Source organism: Myotis nattereri, assembly GCF_964212035.1.
Source record: "Myotis nattereri genome assembly, chromosome: 3".
Lineage (NCBI taxonomy): Eukaryota > Metazoa > Chordata > Mammalia > Chiroptera > Vespertilionidae > Myotis > Myotis nattereri.
Window position 1 is genome coordinate 67,441,082 of NC_138077.1, and position 12,046 is coordinate 67,453,127.

The following is a 12,046-nucleotide window of genomic DNA, read 5'->3' on the forward strand; positions in this document are numbered from 1 at the left end:
GCAGGTCCACTATGTGGTTATTTCCCCAAGGCTTTGAGTGTATAATTGAGACAAACAGACTTAGTATCTAGCCCAACACTCATATTATCTAACTGACACACCGATCAAGGCTCATTATGGCAGGAAGGACCAGGTAATCAAGTGGAACCCATGGCCAAAATAGTAATAAGAAGCAATATAGCATTTCAGTATTAAGAAGTTAACATGAACATGAAAGATTTAAAGGTACTATGAATTAGCATCATATTTTTTCAATTCATCTTTGTGGCATAAACAAGTCATTATAAACAGGCAAAAGGTAACCTCAAGTGCAATACTTTACCAGATATTATTTTATTGCTGGAAGAAATTAAAAAAAATTAAATCAGAATCACTGCCTGAAGGCCTGGAGGGCCCTACCAATTTAATGCCAGGATTATATTTGTGTTCATGTTTTATGTTCTTTTCTTAAATAGAACCTCAAATTGTAAAAGTTTCAAGTCCTGTGTAACACAGATTGACCTCTGCAAATAGGGAAGTGATCCAGTACTTTAACCACTTTTCAATCAGTAATTAATTAATCAATAAGAGTTTAAACAATAAAAATGCATTATTATACCATTTGAATAATTAAAAAATAAAATTAAAAATACATAAAGTAAATCCTCATCCCTAATTCCACCTTCTAGCATACTTAGTATGGAAAATATTTTCCACAGCATACACATAACTTTAAATTTTTTTTTTTATTAAAATGTGGACCCAAACTGTTCCACCACACACATCCTGGGATTTGGTCTTGAGTTTATGCTTTGACAAAGAAAGAAGATGCTCATAATTTATTATTAAGAGAGAAAAAAATCAGGTTACAGGACAGTATGTGTGATATTCCTTTTGTGTTTATAGACAGTGATTATATAAACAAAAGGATCAGAAAAATATTTAAATTGTTAATAGTAGTTATCTCTGAGAAGTGGAATTATTGGAAGGTGGAAAGGATTTCCTTTGTTTTTTTTAAAAAAATATTTCCAGTTTAAATTGTCCCTGACTTGCTCTAACCAGTTTTGCTCAATGGATAGAGCGTTGGCCTGCAGACTGGAAGGTCTCAGGTTCAATTCCAGTCAGGTGCATGTACCGTGGTTGCAGGCACATCCCCAGTGGGAGGTGTGAAGGAGGCAGCTGATCTATGTTTCTCTCTCATCAATGTTTCTAATTCTCTATCCCCCTCATTTCCTCTCTGTAAAAAAAAATCAATAAAATATATTTTTAAAAAATTGTCCCTGTCTTATAAACAAAAGTATTTCTATTAAAAGTACAGTGAAGTCTGGAGGGGTGGCTCAGTTGGTTGGAGCGTAATTCCATTCACCAAAAAGAAAAAAAAAATGCAGTTAGATTCCAGTTGAGGCACATACCTAGGTTTCGAGTTAGGTCCTGGTCAGGGCCTATACGGGAAGCAACCTATCAATATTTCTCTCCCACATCGATATTTCTCTTCCTCTTCCTTCTCTCTCTAAAAATAACCTAAAAAACAACATAAAATCAGATGAGGATTTTTAAAAAGTACAGTAAAAATGAGTGAGAGGTGAGGAAGGTGAGAAAAAAAGAGGGAAAACCAGCATCAGTCATTTCCAGAAGAGGAAATTAAAAGGACACTATCGGAAGTAGGATGCCAGAAGCTGTTAGTCCTGATGGCCACCTCCCAGAACTAAGCTGGACGCCATAGTTATTGATGATTAGAATAGAGCTGGACATATAATGAAAATAATTCCATGCGATTCTTTTATCAGATAAAACTTCCTCCTTTTTTTTTTTTTTTTACAGATATTGCTTTCTTAATGTATTCCATAAGATAGTATTTACTGATGAATTTGAATATGTCGGATACCTTGTGATATTAATGAATACGTTCCCTATTATAATTTCTTGGATACCCACAATAGATGACATCTATGAGGATGAATTAAGACAATCTAACTACGTATTTATGGGATTTTACATCCTGGAGTGCCTAGTTAAGGTAATCAAAGTGTGTGTGTGTGTGTGTGTGTGTGTGTAATATTCAAGAGGGAGATTTCCTAACTTCATTTTTCAACACTAGCTACAGTTTTCTAAGAGTGTATAAAATTCTCTTCCACTTCTCAAACAAATAAACTTTAGTTCTTAAAGATAATTTTAGGGTGACTCAATATAACATATCCATATTTAAGGATTAGTGTGTGTCAAAGGGACCCAGAATGAGTTTCACAGGTATTAGAAATGTTCTTAAACTTAGCAAGGTAGTAAACACATGGATGTTGGTTTTACTATTTTTACACTAACTAGATAAATAAATGGATAAATAGATGGATAGATACTCATTTATACAAAATGATATCATAATTTGATTTTTAAATCCAATATAAAGATAGTTGTCAAATAATGGAAATATACACCCACAAATTGATAACAATATTGTGCCATATGGATCAACAAGTTGTAATATATTTTAGCTAGAAAGTTTAAATAAAATAAGTATATCTGATACTTATTTTGGACAAAATTAATGAGTCTCAAATTTTTAATGAGAAATTAAAATGCTACTGCAGAGTGATGCTATTGGAGAGGGGATAGACTCACAACCCATCACATTACATGTGATAAATTCCAAGCTAGTTGGAATGACCGTAGGACAGTTCATATATTTTTTAAAAAATAAAGCAATTAATGTTAGGGTTAGTTACAGGGTGAGGGTGAGAATGAAGAGTTTCCTAAAATATGTAATATCTTTTACGGTAACATGTACTATAGTGGAAAGGGCCCAGAGCTGGAATTTAGTAAAATGGCTCTGATTTTGGTTTTCTATGACAAACTGTTCACAAGGTCACTGAATTTCTCCCAATTTCAATTTCTTTTTTTCTGTAAAAGTCAGGGTTGGTCTAAATAATCGATGAAGATTCCTCTAACTCTGTTATTCTTTGTACTCTGCCACATTGAATCTGCTGTCAGAGCCATGAATAGCCATAGCTTCATCCAATCAGGTCCACTTAGGCAGTGGCTCTCAACCTTCTGGCCCTTTAAATACAGTTCCTCATGTTGTGACCCAACCATGATTATTTTCATTGCTACTTCATAACTGTAATGTTGCTACTGTTATGAATCGTAATGTAAACGTCTGATATGCAGGATGGTCTTAGGCAACACCTGTGAAAGGGTCATTTGACCGCCAAAGGGGTCGCTACCCACAGGTTGAGAACCGCTGCACTTACGACAGCAGCACTGGACTATATGGTCAGCCATCATAGCTGAGATGATACTCCCAACCCTGTGCAACCCTGTTCTTGTCTCCCATCTACTTCACACAAAATGTGTCCTCACTGCCCAGTTTTCAAACTTGCCTTCATCTAACATTTCCTCTACCCCCTTTTCTGTTTAATTCAGTTATCCTCCTTTATACTATGCCTTTTTAAAATATCCATTATTCTATTAACAATAATAACAAATGATCACCTATAAAGTACCAGTCATTTTTTATTATAACATTTCAAATCCTTAAATTAACATTTTAACACACACACACACACACACACACACACACACAGTCCCAAAAAATGTATAAACACTGAATAATTATTAATTCCAACGGGTTAAATCTGAAAAGAAAGAAACATCAATTGAGCTATCAGCTGTTAAAGTGTGTTTACATTTATGGGGACACCCTGTACTCGTATATATACCATGTGAATTTTACAGATGAGGGACCTGAGTGTCTGATAACTTGTGTTACTAATCTGGAATCATATAGCTAATTAATAGTAGAATTGGGATCCAACCCTTCATAGGTATTGTTCTTTTTAATAAACAATGCTGCCTTAAAATTTTTCCTTCCTATATTTTCAACATTTTCCCAAACACTCTTCAACCTGTTAGAGGAATGACCTCTAGAATCTTTCTTAAAGGAAGGGTAGTAATCTCTTTTCTTCATCTGCGAACATCACCTGAACTTCTAAACATTCTTTGACAGACTTACATTCAACAAACCCCTATTCCTTTGAAGTCCATACCTACCTTCCACACCAGGCTCTTCCTCTCCTGTGGCTGTGTTCCAGTGACCTGGAGATAACTTCTTCACATTTCGGAATACTTGGAATTTGGATACAGTCTTTATACTAATTTTTTCAAGTTCCTGAGAGAATGATCCAACTTATACCTGTCTCAATAAGAAGGAAATGAGACATCTATGGAGGCTACATGGTGATGTGGGCAGGACCTCATAAGACCAGAATCTGGTCTTCTGCTTTATAGATTCAGACACTGAATTTCCTCAGCCTGGCTGAATGTGAGCAGAATCAAGGGAAATGACTCTACCACCAAACACACAGGAATCTGTTTGTAAATAGCATAGCAATTTCTTAATTGGTAATAAAGCATATGCTTTCCCTGAGACATGATATGTCTGCCTCTTACACTTCCTTTGAATCATGGTGAGTAGGGGCATAAGGCTGCTAAAAGAAAACAAATTCATCCAAATTACAAATCAGTATCTTAAGTATTATAATAAAGGACTACACAGGAGCTATGGGGGGAAAACAACAACAGGATTTTCTTATTCAGAATAAAAGGGTCAGAAAAGAAAGACCTTCAAGGGTAGTAGATACTTGAGCTGGAGTTTGAATAATGAATAAGAGCCAAAGTAGGAAACGAGTACCATGAGCACACAGCATAATGGACAAGAACAAGGTAGAACTTAGAGGCAACATTGTGACACAACAAGAGGCATCATTCCCCATGACTGGAGCTTAGGGGTGGGATGGTCAAGGTGGACATTGGAGAGATGCTAACTTTGTGTAGAGGATATAGAAATTGAGACAGGAGACACAGCCATGAATTAACAGTAAAGGGCCTCATAGGCCATGCTATCTCTTCACTTCCCTGGCATTTACTACCATCCATAGTCTAATTACTCCTATATTTATGCCTTCAGCTCAGGTTTATCTAGAGCCTCATATGATACAGACAATAGCTGACTGGATCTCTCCAGCAAAATACTGCGTAGACATTGCAAACAGCATATTCAAAACAGATATATTTTCTGCAAACTTACTCTTTCTTTAAAATTCCACATGAAATCTAATTTCCCCGGCTGAAGTACACAATATTTTTGACACCTCCCAGTCTCTTAGATATAGTAATTTTCAATAAAAGGGTTTTTTTTAATAAAGAAGAAATGAATTGATAAGCTATCATAAAATAGTAGTTATTTTGAATATTTACTCCTTTGGAATAGACTTTGACATTTGAAACATTTAATTTCAAATTGTTATTTTAAAATATGATAGTGTATTAGTATTTTAGAAAAGTAGAGTCTTAAGGTAGATCAGAGAAAAACATAACTAGTGATGTTTCAGCTATTGTAGAGAAATGATATAGTGAAATCACAAATAAATAATATAATTCCTTTTAAAATCAACAGATAGCAGCAATGAGGAAAGAATATTTTTTGCATGCCTGGAACCTATTTGAATTAGTAATTGCATTAGTTGGCATCATAGATGTAATGATTGTTGAGGCAGAGACCATTTATGACATTTTTGATTTGGATGAAATAGTGGTGTTTTTTAAAGCTATTCGACTTCTTCGCGTACTACGCATTTTGAAGGTAAAGAATTATTAAATTATGCAATTTCAAATTTCTTCTCATAGGTCTTATATAATGTAAACTAAAACAAGTTGATGAGTTGTATGGCTTCCACTTCTGTTGGGCTGATGTCTATGTTTCAAATTTTAGATTCCTTTGACAAATTAAGTTTTATAACATAAATATTCAAATTATATTAGAAATTCATTAGTGCATGGAAGTATAGAAATACTCAACATAGCTTTTTCTTTGAATAGAGAGTACATGAAAAATTCCATCTCTATATATAAAAGCCTAAGTGACCATCTGACTGTTCAACTGTCCAACAGGTAGCTATGATGTGTACTGACCACCAGGGGGCAGATGCTCAATGAAGGAGCTGTCAAGCTGCAGAAACGTGGCAGTGGAGGTTCTAGAGTGATGCACCCAGAACCAAAGAGGAGGGAGCCTGATTCTGGGGTGCATCACCCAAGAACCACCCTCTCACAATCCGGGACCCCCTCAGGGGATGTTGGAGAGCTGGTTTCAGCCCGATCCCCGCAGGCCAGGCCAAGGGATCCCACCTGCCAGAGGGACCCCACTCACTCCACAGACGACCTTTGAGCTGTGGTGCCGCCCCAGGTGTGGCCAGCCAGGAAGGGACTGTAAGTGGTTGACTCCAGAGCCTGTCCAGCTCGTCTTGCCCAGTCCTGCCCCACTGGCCACCTTCTACTTAATTTCCTTTCAATGTGCACAAATCCATGCACTGGGTCACTAGTATTAATATAAGTACAAATTAACTCCCAAGTAATGTTTATTATTATAGATGGCTGGAATAAAAGATTCCCATATTTTATGACAACAACAACAAAATATAACCATGCAAATCATTTATGGTGACAAAACAAATAAAAATCAAGACACCAAAAAATATACATTTTGTGTTATATAAATGTATAGTATTATAGAATCACAGCATCAAAAATTACTTTTGATTGTCAAATATATCTCTCTGTAACAAGTATGATGGGTAGTTATTTTCTGTATGATTATTTCACTTATATAACACTCCCTCTATCACAAAGCTCTAGAAATATATACATTTTTATATACACAGATATATAAATAAATATATATACACAGATATTCTCTTCTCTCTCTCTCTTTCTGCCTTTTTCTCTATTCATACACAAACAAGACACATACACATATAAGCACTGTGGGAGATACAAAGCTAAATAAGATATATTTCATCTAGATATAAAGCTAACAGATTAGAATCTTTATATTTAAAGCTTTCATACACGTTTAAAAATACTTTTGCTATTGAGAGGCATAAGCCATCCAGGTATAAAAGTATGCAACTAGTAGCCTTTTCCTTTTTAGTATTATATGAGACCATAAGTTACACTAATTTGCATTTTGACATGAGGAAGGCAGGGCTTGTGCATTCCAGTGACTAGTTAATTCTTTTTGATAGAAGATATACAAAGTTAACCAAATACTTTAAGTGAAGAAATTGATAAGCCACATAAGAAAAGCTTTTTTATTTATCCAGAAAATTATTAACCATTATCTTATGTCAAATAGTGGGCCCTTGAAATATGAAGACAAATTAGATATAGTCTCTGCCCCCAGACAGCTTATTGAAGAAGAGTTGGGTAAGTACAAAACAGTAGTATGCACAGAATACTAGTGAGACATAAAAGACTTTCTTTACTAGTTGACACTTGAACTGAATCTTGAAGGATGCATGCATATGAGCTCCTTGAGGATTAATGGCAGGTGACTGGAAGGCAGAGTATGAAGATAATGGAGCACAGGCAGGAAAACAGGGAGCAGCCAACTCCACTGAAGTTAGAGGACTGCACAATGGTGACAGATAACCTGGAGATTTACACCCTCAGCAACAAGACAGTGAAAAGTTAATTGTGGGGTCCAAGAGCGAGTATACACTGAGTGGCCAGATTATTATGACCACCTGACGTTTGTAGGCAAATTAGCTATAATTTCACGCTGAAGTTGCTAGAGGGCCAGACCATTATAAATAGGGAAGCAGTTTGTTTACGACGACAGTAGAAATGATTTTTTTCTGAAGATATGGTAAACAACACAATTTAACAGCCTTTGAACATGGGATATATTTGAAAGTGAGTGGCCAGATTATTATGACCACCCCATCAGTACTTCCTTGGGCCACCTTTTGCCTTCAATACTGTGGCAATTCTTCTTGGCATTGACTCCACGAGATGTTGAAAGGTGATGAGAGGACTCTGACACCATGCCTGATGAATAGCACTGTTGCAGTTCTGTGAGATTTGATGGTTGTAGAACCAACTGCCTGATGGCTCTTTTGGATTGAGATCTGGTGATTGTGGAGGCCACATAAGCAAGGTAAAGTCTCCCTCATGTTCTTGAAACCACTCCCGCACAATACGAGCACCGTGGCATGGCGCATTGTCTTGTTGGAAGAAGCCACCTCCATTGGGATACGCCATCAACATGATAGGATGAACCTGATCAGCAACGATACTTAGGTATGTTGTGCTATTCAGACGTTGTTCCACACGAATTAAAGGGCCAAAATCATGCCAGGAAAACATGCCCCAAACCATAATACTGCCCCCACCAGCTTGAAGGGTTGTACTCATGCATGTGGGGTGCATGCTTTCACGCTGTTTCTGCCAAATTCTCACTCTGCCATCTGCATGATGCAACTGGAAACGTGTTTCATCGGACCACATGACTTTTTTCCAACGCTCAGCTTGTGTTCCTGTGCGAATTGGAGAGGTTTTATCTTGGTAACTGCAGACAGCAAAGGTGTTCAAACAGGCCTTTGGCTTCTATATCCCATACGATGCAGTGTACGGCTAATTTGCCTACAAATGTCATAATAATCTGGCCACTCAGTGTAGTTGTGGTCTGTTCTAACCCAAATGGACCAACTAACAAAAAGTTTAGCACAGTGGTTCTCAACCTTGGCTGCACATTAGAATCACCTGGGAATCTTTTTAAAATCCTGATTTCTGGGCCTCTTCCCCCAGAAATTCTGTTTCTTTTGTATGGGGTGGGGCCACAACATTGGTAACAAAGAAACAGAATTTCCGGAGGATGAGGCCCAGAAATCAGGATTTTAAAAATATTCCCAGGTGATTCTAATGTGCAGCCAAGGTTGAGAACCACTGGTTTAGCAGAAGATTTAGCAGGTAAAAGTGGCAGTATTTTATAGACAGTCATTTTCTACTAAGCCCAGAAAAGATTGATTGCATTGTTTTCCAAGAACTTAAACCAGTTGAAAATAGCATACAATTCTCTATAAGGAAAATAAGGAAAAAATAAAGCCATCATTTTACACAGGTGGCCAACATTATTAGTTACAGGGAAATAGCTCTACCCATGAAGTTATAAAGGTATCATGAGTACAATAATAAGAGCCTTGACAAGTTACTATCATTACTGTTAAGAACATGTCATTTCTTAATATGATCTATTTTAGTTAAACAAATCAATGTATAATCAACTAAAATTTTTACAATGTATATTAAATAGTAGTCCTCCTTTTTCAGCTCATAACACCAAAGTTGCTGCAATTTATAGATAAGAGGATGAGTCATCAGCTGTCCTATAAATATGCTATCCTAAAAGGATATGTCCAAGGTGAAGCAGACATAATGACTATAATTGATCAGATTGCAAGTTCTAAGAAGGTTAAACAGGTGAGAAAAACTAAAGACTAAGAGAAGGGTTTATTTTCCCTACCGTTCAGTTGCCCTCACCCATCATGTTCTCTATCTATATATGTAAATGTGTTCTTAGATCCCTGGTTTGCTAGGTAATTTTTGTAAAAACTTAAACTAGTGTACATTTTATTACTGAAAAGCAATCTTACTAAAATGTCTGTGCCATATTATCAAGTCACAAAGCTCTTGGAACATACCTCGCAGTCCTTGCAGACGCAATCATGACCCCCATGCGCAGTGGTCCATTTCCTCCCAATGCAAGTTCCAGGATAGATCAGGCTACAGATTCATTAAACAGGAAACACTGGAGGATGGGAAGTGGTGGCAGTGTGGGGCAAATAAAGCTTCTTCGTCATTCACAAAGGTTCCTTCTGTTTCTCTCTATCCCCTATTTTCCCACAGTAAATAGTAAAAGAATTAAAGGATGGGGATCTGGCAAATGGAAAGAAGTAAAAATAACTCATCTAAAGGGAAACCTTGTCTAGTTCCCTCCTTATGCAGAGGAGAAAAATGAAGCCAAGAGAGTTTATGCCCCCCCAAACACATAAGCAGCAAAGAGAATTCTAGGGCCTAAATTTTAGCTTTTATATTTTATTTTCTCAATTGAGGCAGATTCACACTGACAAGGGCACCGAAGTTTATCAGCTACATCAGAAATTAAATATTTACTTCCTGAGGCAATTTAGAACATTTGAATGCTATGTGTTATATGCCAAAACTTTGTACTTGAGAAAATTAAATATTAAATACTGTTAGTAGAACACAAAAAGCGGTGTCTTTCCTCCCTTCAACACCTATCACTTTAAAACTATTTCCCTCAATTTTGTTTTGTTTCCTAACCACTCATATTTAGCACTGCGATTTGATGATAGACAATAGAAAATAGAAAAGGACTTGCCTCTCTAGGGTGCTGTCCACTTTTAAGCCTCATTTTTGCTCTCACACATCTTGGCCAAACTTTCTAACTCACTTAAGGTTGAAAGCCGCCTCTATGTCCCACATTTGCAGGCTGTCATAAAGTTGAATGGAAAGTATCACCATGCCCACACTTTTCTGGATCAGTAGGATCCTAAAACGAGTTGCTTGAAAGAAAAATGTATGACTCACCTTCAGACTTCTCAAAACCAACCTTGATGATGCCACTTCCTATCCTCTCCATCACGCTTGCTGGAACAAAATAGAGTCCAGTGCACAAAATTCAAGTCCAATCCCTGAAAAAGCTTTTCATATTTTCCTCTAGTTATTAATTTAGGTTAAAAATCTATCAGTTGCAAATATTAAGACATGTTGTTATAGTTTGTTTTCCAATGGGGACGTTTCGTTTGTTTCGTAGGTGTTATTAAAGAGAATAACGAGGAACACGGTGCATGCTCTGAAAGAGCTAGGTAGGTACCTCTCACCTAAGGATTCATGATCATCTCTTATCATCACTACTGCAGAGAGGCAATGGTTTTGATAAGTAACTTGATCTTTGATAATAAATTACTACTGACTACTACTAATAAAGTGGATAACCTCAACAATCTATATGATCACATTTTGGGCTGGAGCAAATTGTGTATTAGCTCTCCAAACTTTTTCTCTCTGCCTTATGCCACAATGCAGGCCTTTTAACTTCTGTTTAAAGAAAACGCATCTGCATGGCATGATTACACGTTAGTATCACCTTATAAATTCCTTTTTTTCTCAAACCAGACATGTGCATGCCTTCCTGAACAATCAAAGGAAGAAGTTATATTTTTCTCCCACTTGCCACAGAGCTGCCATATGAGGACTTAGGCTTCAGAAAGAATTAAAATCAGAACAGAGCCTCACAGACCTCTGTTGTGGCTCAGTGCCCAAACGTGGCAACGGCCTATTCTCTGAATCATGCCCGGTCATACTCCTGCTGCTGAACAAATCCCAGGAGTAAGACAGACACACTCCTATAGCATAACATTCCTGTGTGAGGAGAAGGGATTTGGGTACCAGATGGTGGGTAGCAAAAGGACACAGCAAGCCTGGGAATGAGGCCATGCTTGAGAGAACTTACATGGCAGATACTTGTCAAGCCACACAAAAAGTCATGACCGAGGAAAAGCCCAAATGTACAGTCTAGGGGGGATGAAATTCTCATGGATCTCTGTCTAGTCTCTGCCAGACTAGACAGGCAGAGAGTGTAGATGGATGCAGCATGTCCATGCACAGACAGGGTGAGTGGAAAGACTTAATCAAAAGCCATATCTAAGCCTCCAGTCTGTAGTCAACAGAATAAGAAAGTTAAGTTATGAACCTCAGACTTAGAGCTTAGAAGAGCCGTTCAAGTGTCCAGTTGTATTAATAGAATCATTAGTCCTGAGACTGAGGCTATCTGTCGTCCTTCACAGCACAAGAATGAGCTGAAGACAAAAAAAAAAAAAAAAAAATGGCAGGCAGAGCTCTGCAAGTACTGGCCAATAGTGGTTGATTGCAGAGGCCTCCTTAGGAAGAGAGACATCTTCCTGTTTTGAGGGTTGTATTCCATGTATTTAGAGCAGAAATATTAGTTTCTTGTCCAAATGAAATATTTAAACATTTAGTTTTTGTTATTTTTCAGGTTACTTAGAGTATGATCACCCAGAAATTGCTGTCACAATGAAAACAAAGGAGGAGATTAATGTCATGCTCAGTTTGGCTAGAGAAATTGTTAGGGTTTTCAGGTTAAAAGGAATTCTTCATAAAATTGAAGCTAATGAGATTAACAAGGTAAGCTAGA

The 12,046-nt window shown here is 37.1% G+C and overlaps 1 protein-coding gene across 1 annotated transcript in view; it reads left to right on the top strand.

Annotated features, from left to right (window-relative positions):
• Nucleotides 1-12,046, top strand: part of SLC9C1 (solute carrier family 9 member C1) — a gene marked incomplete at its 3' end in the record, with an annotated part of 86,923 nt that overhangs the window by 46,402 nt on the left and 28,475 nt on the right. Inside the window, exons 15-19 of the mRNA XM_081085990.1 lie at nt 1,801-1,996; nt 5,429-5,614; nt 9,139-9,288; nt 10,646-10,697; nt 11,888-12,036. Of these exons, the coding sequence (XP_080942116.1) occupies nt 1,801-1,996; nt 5,429-5,614; nt 9,139-9,288; nt 10,646-10,697; nt 11,888-12,036 (733 nt within the window). The remainder of the gene's footprint in view (nt 1-1,800; nt 1,997-5,428; nt 5,615-9,138; nt 9,289-10,645; nt 10,698-11,887; nt 12,037-12,046) is intronic.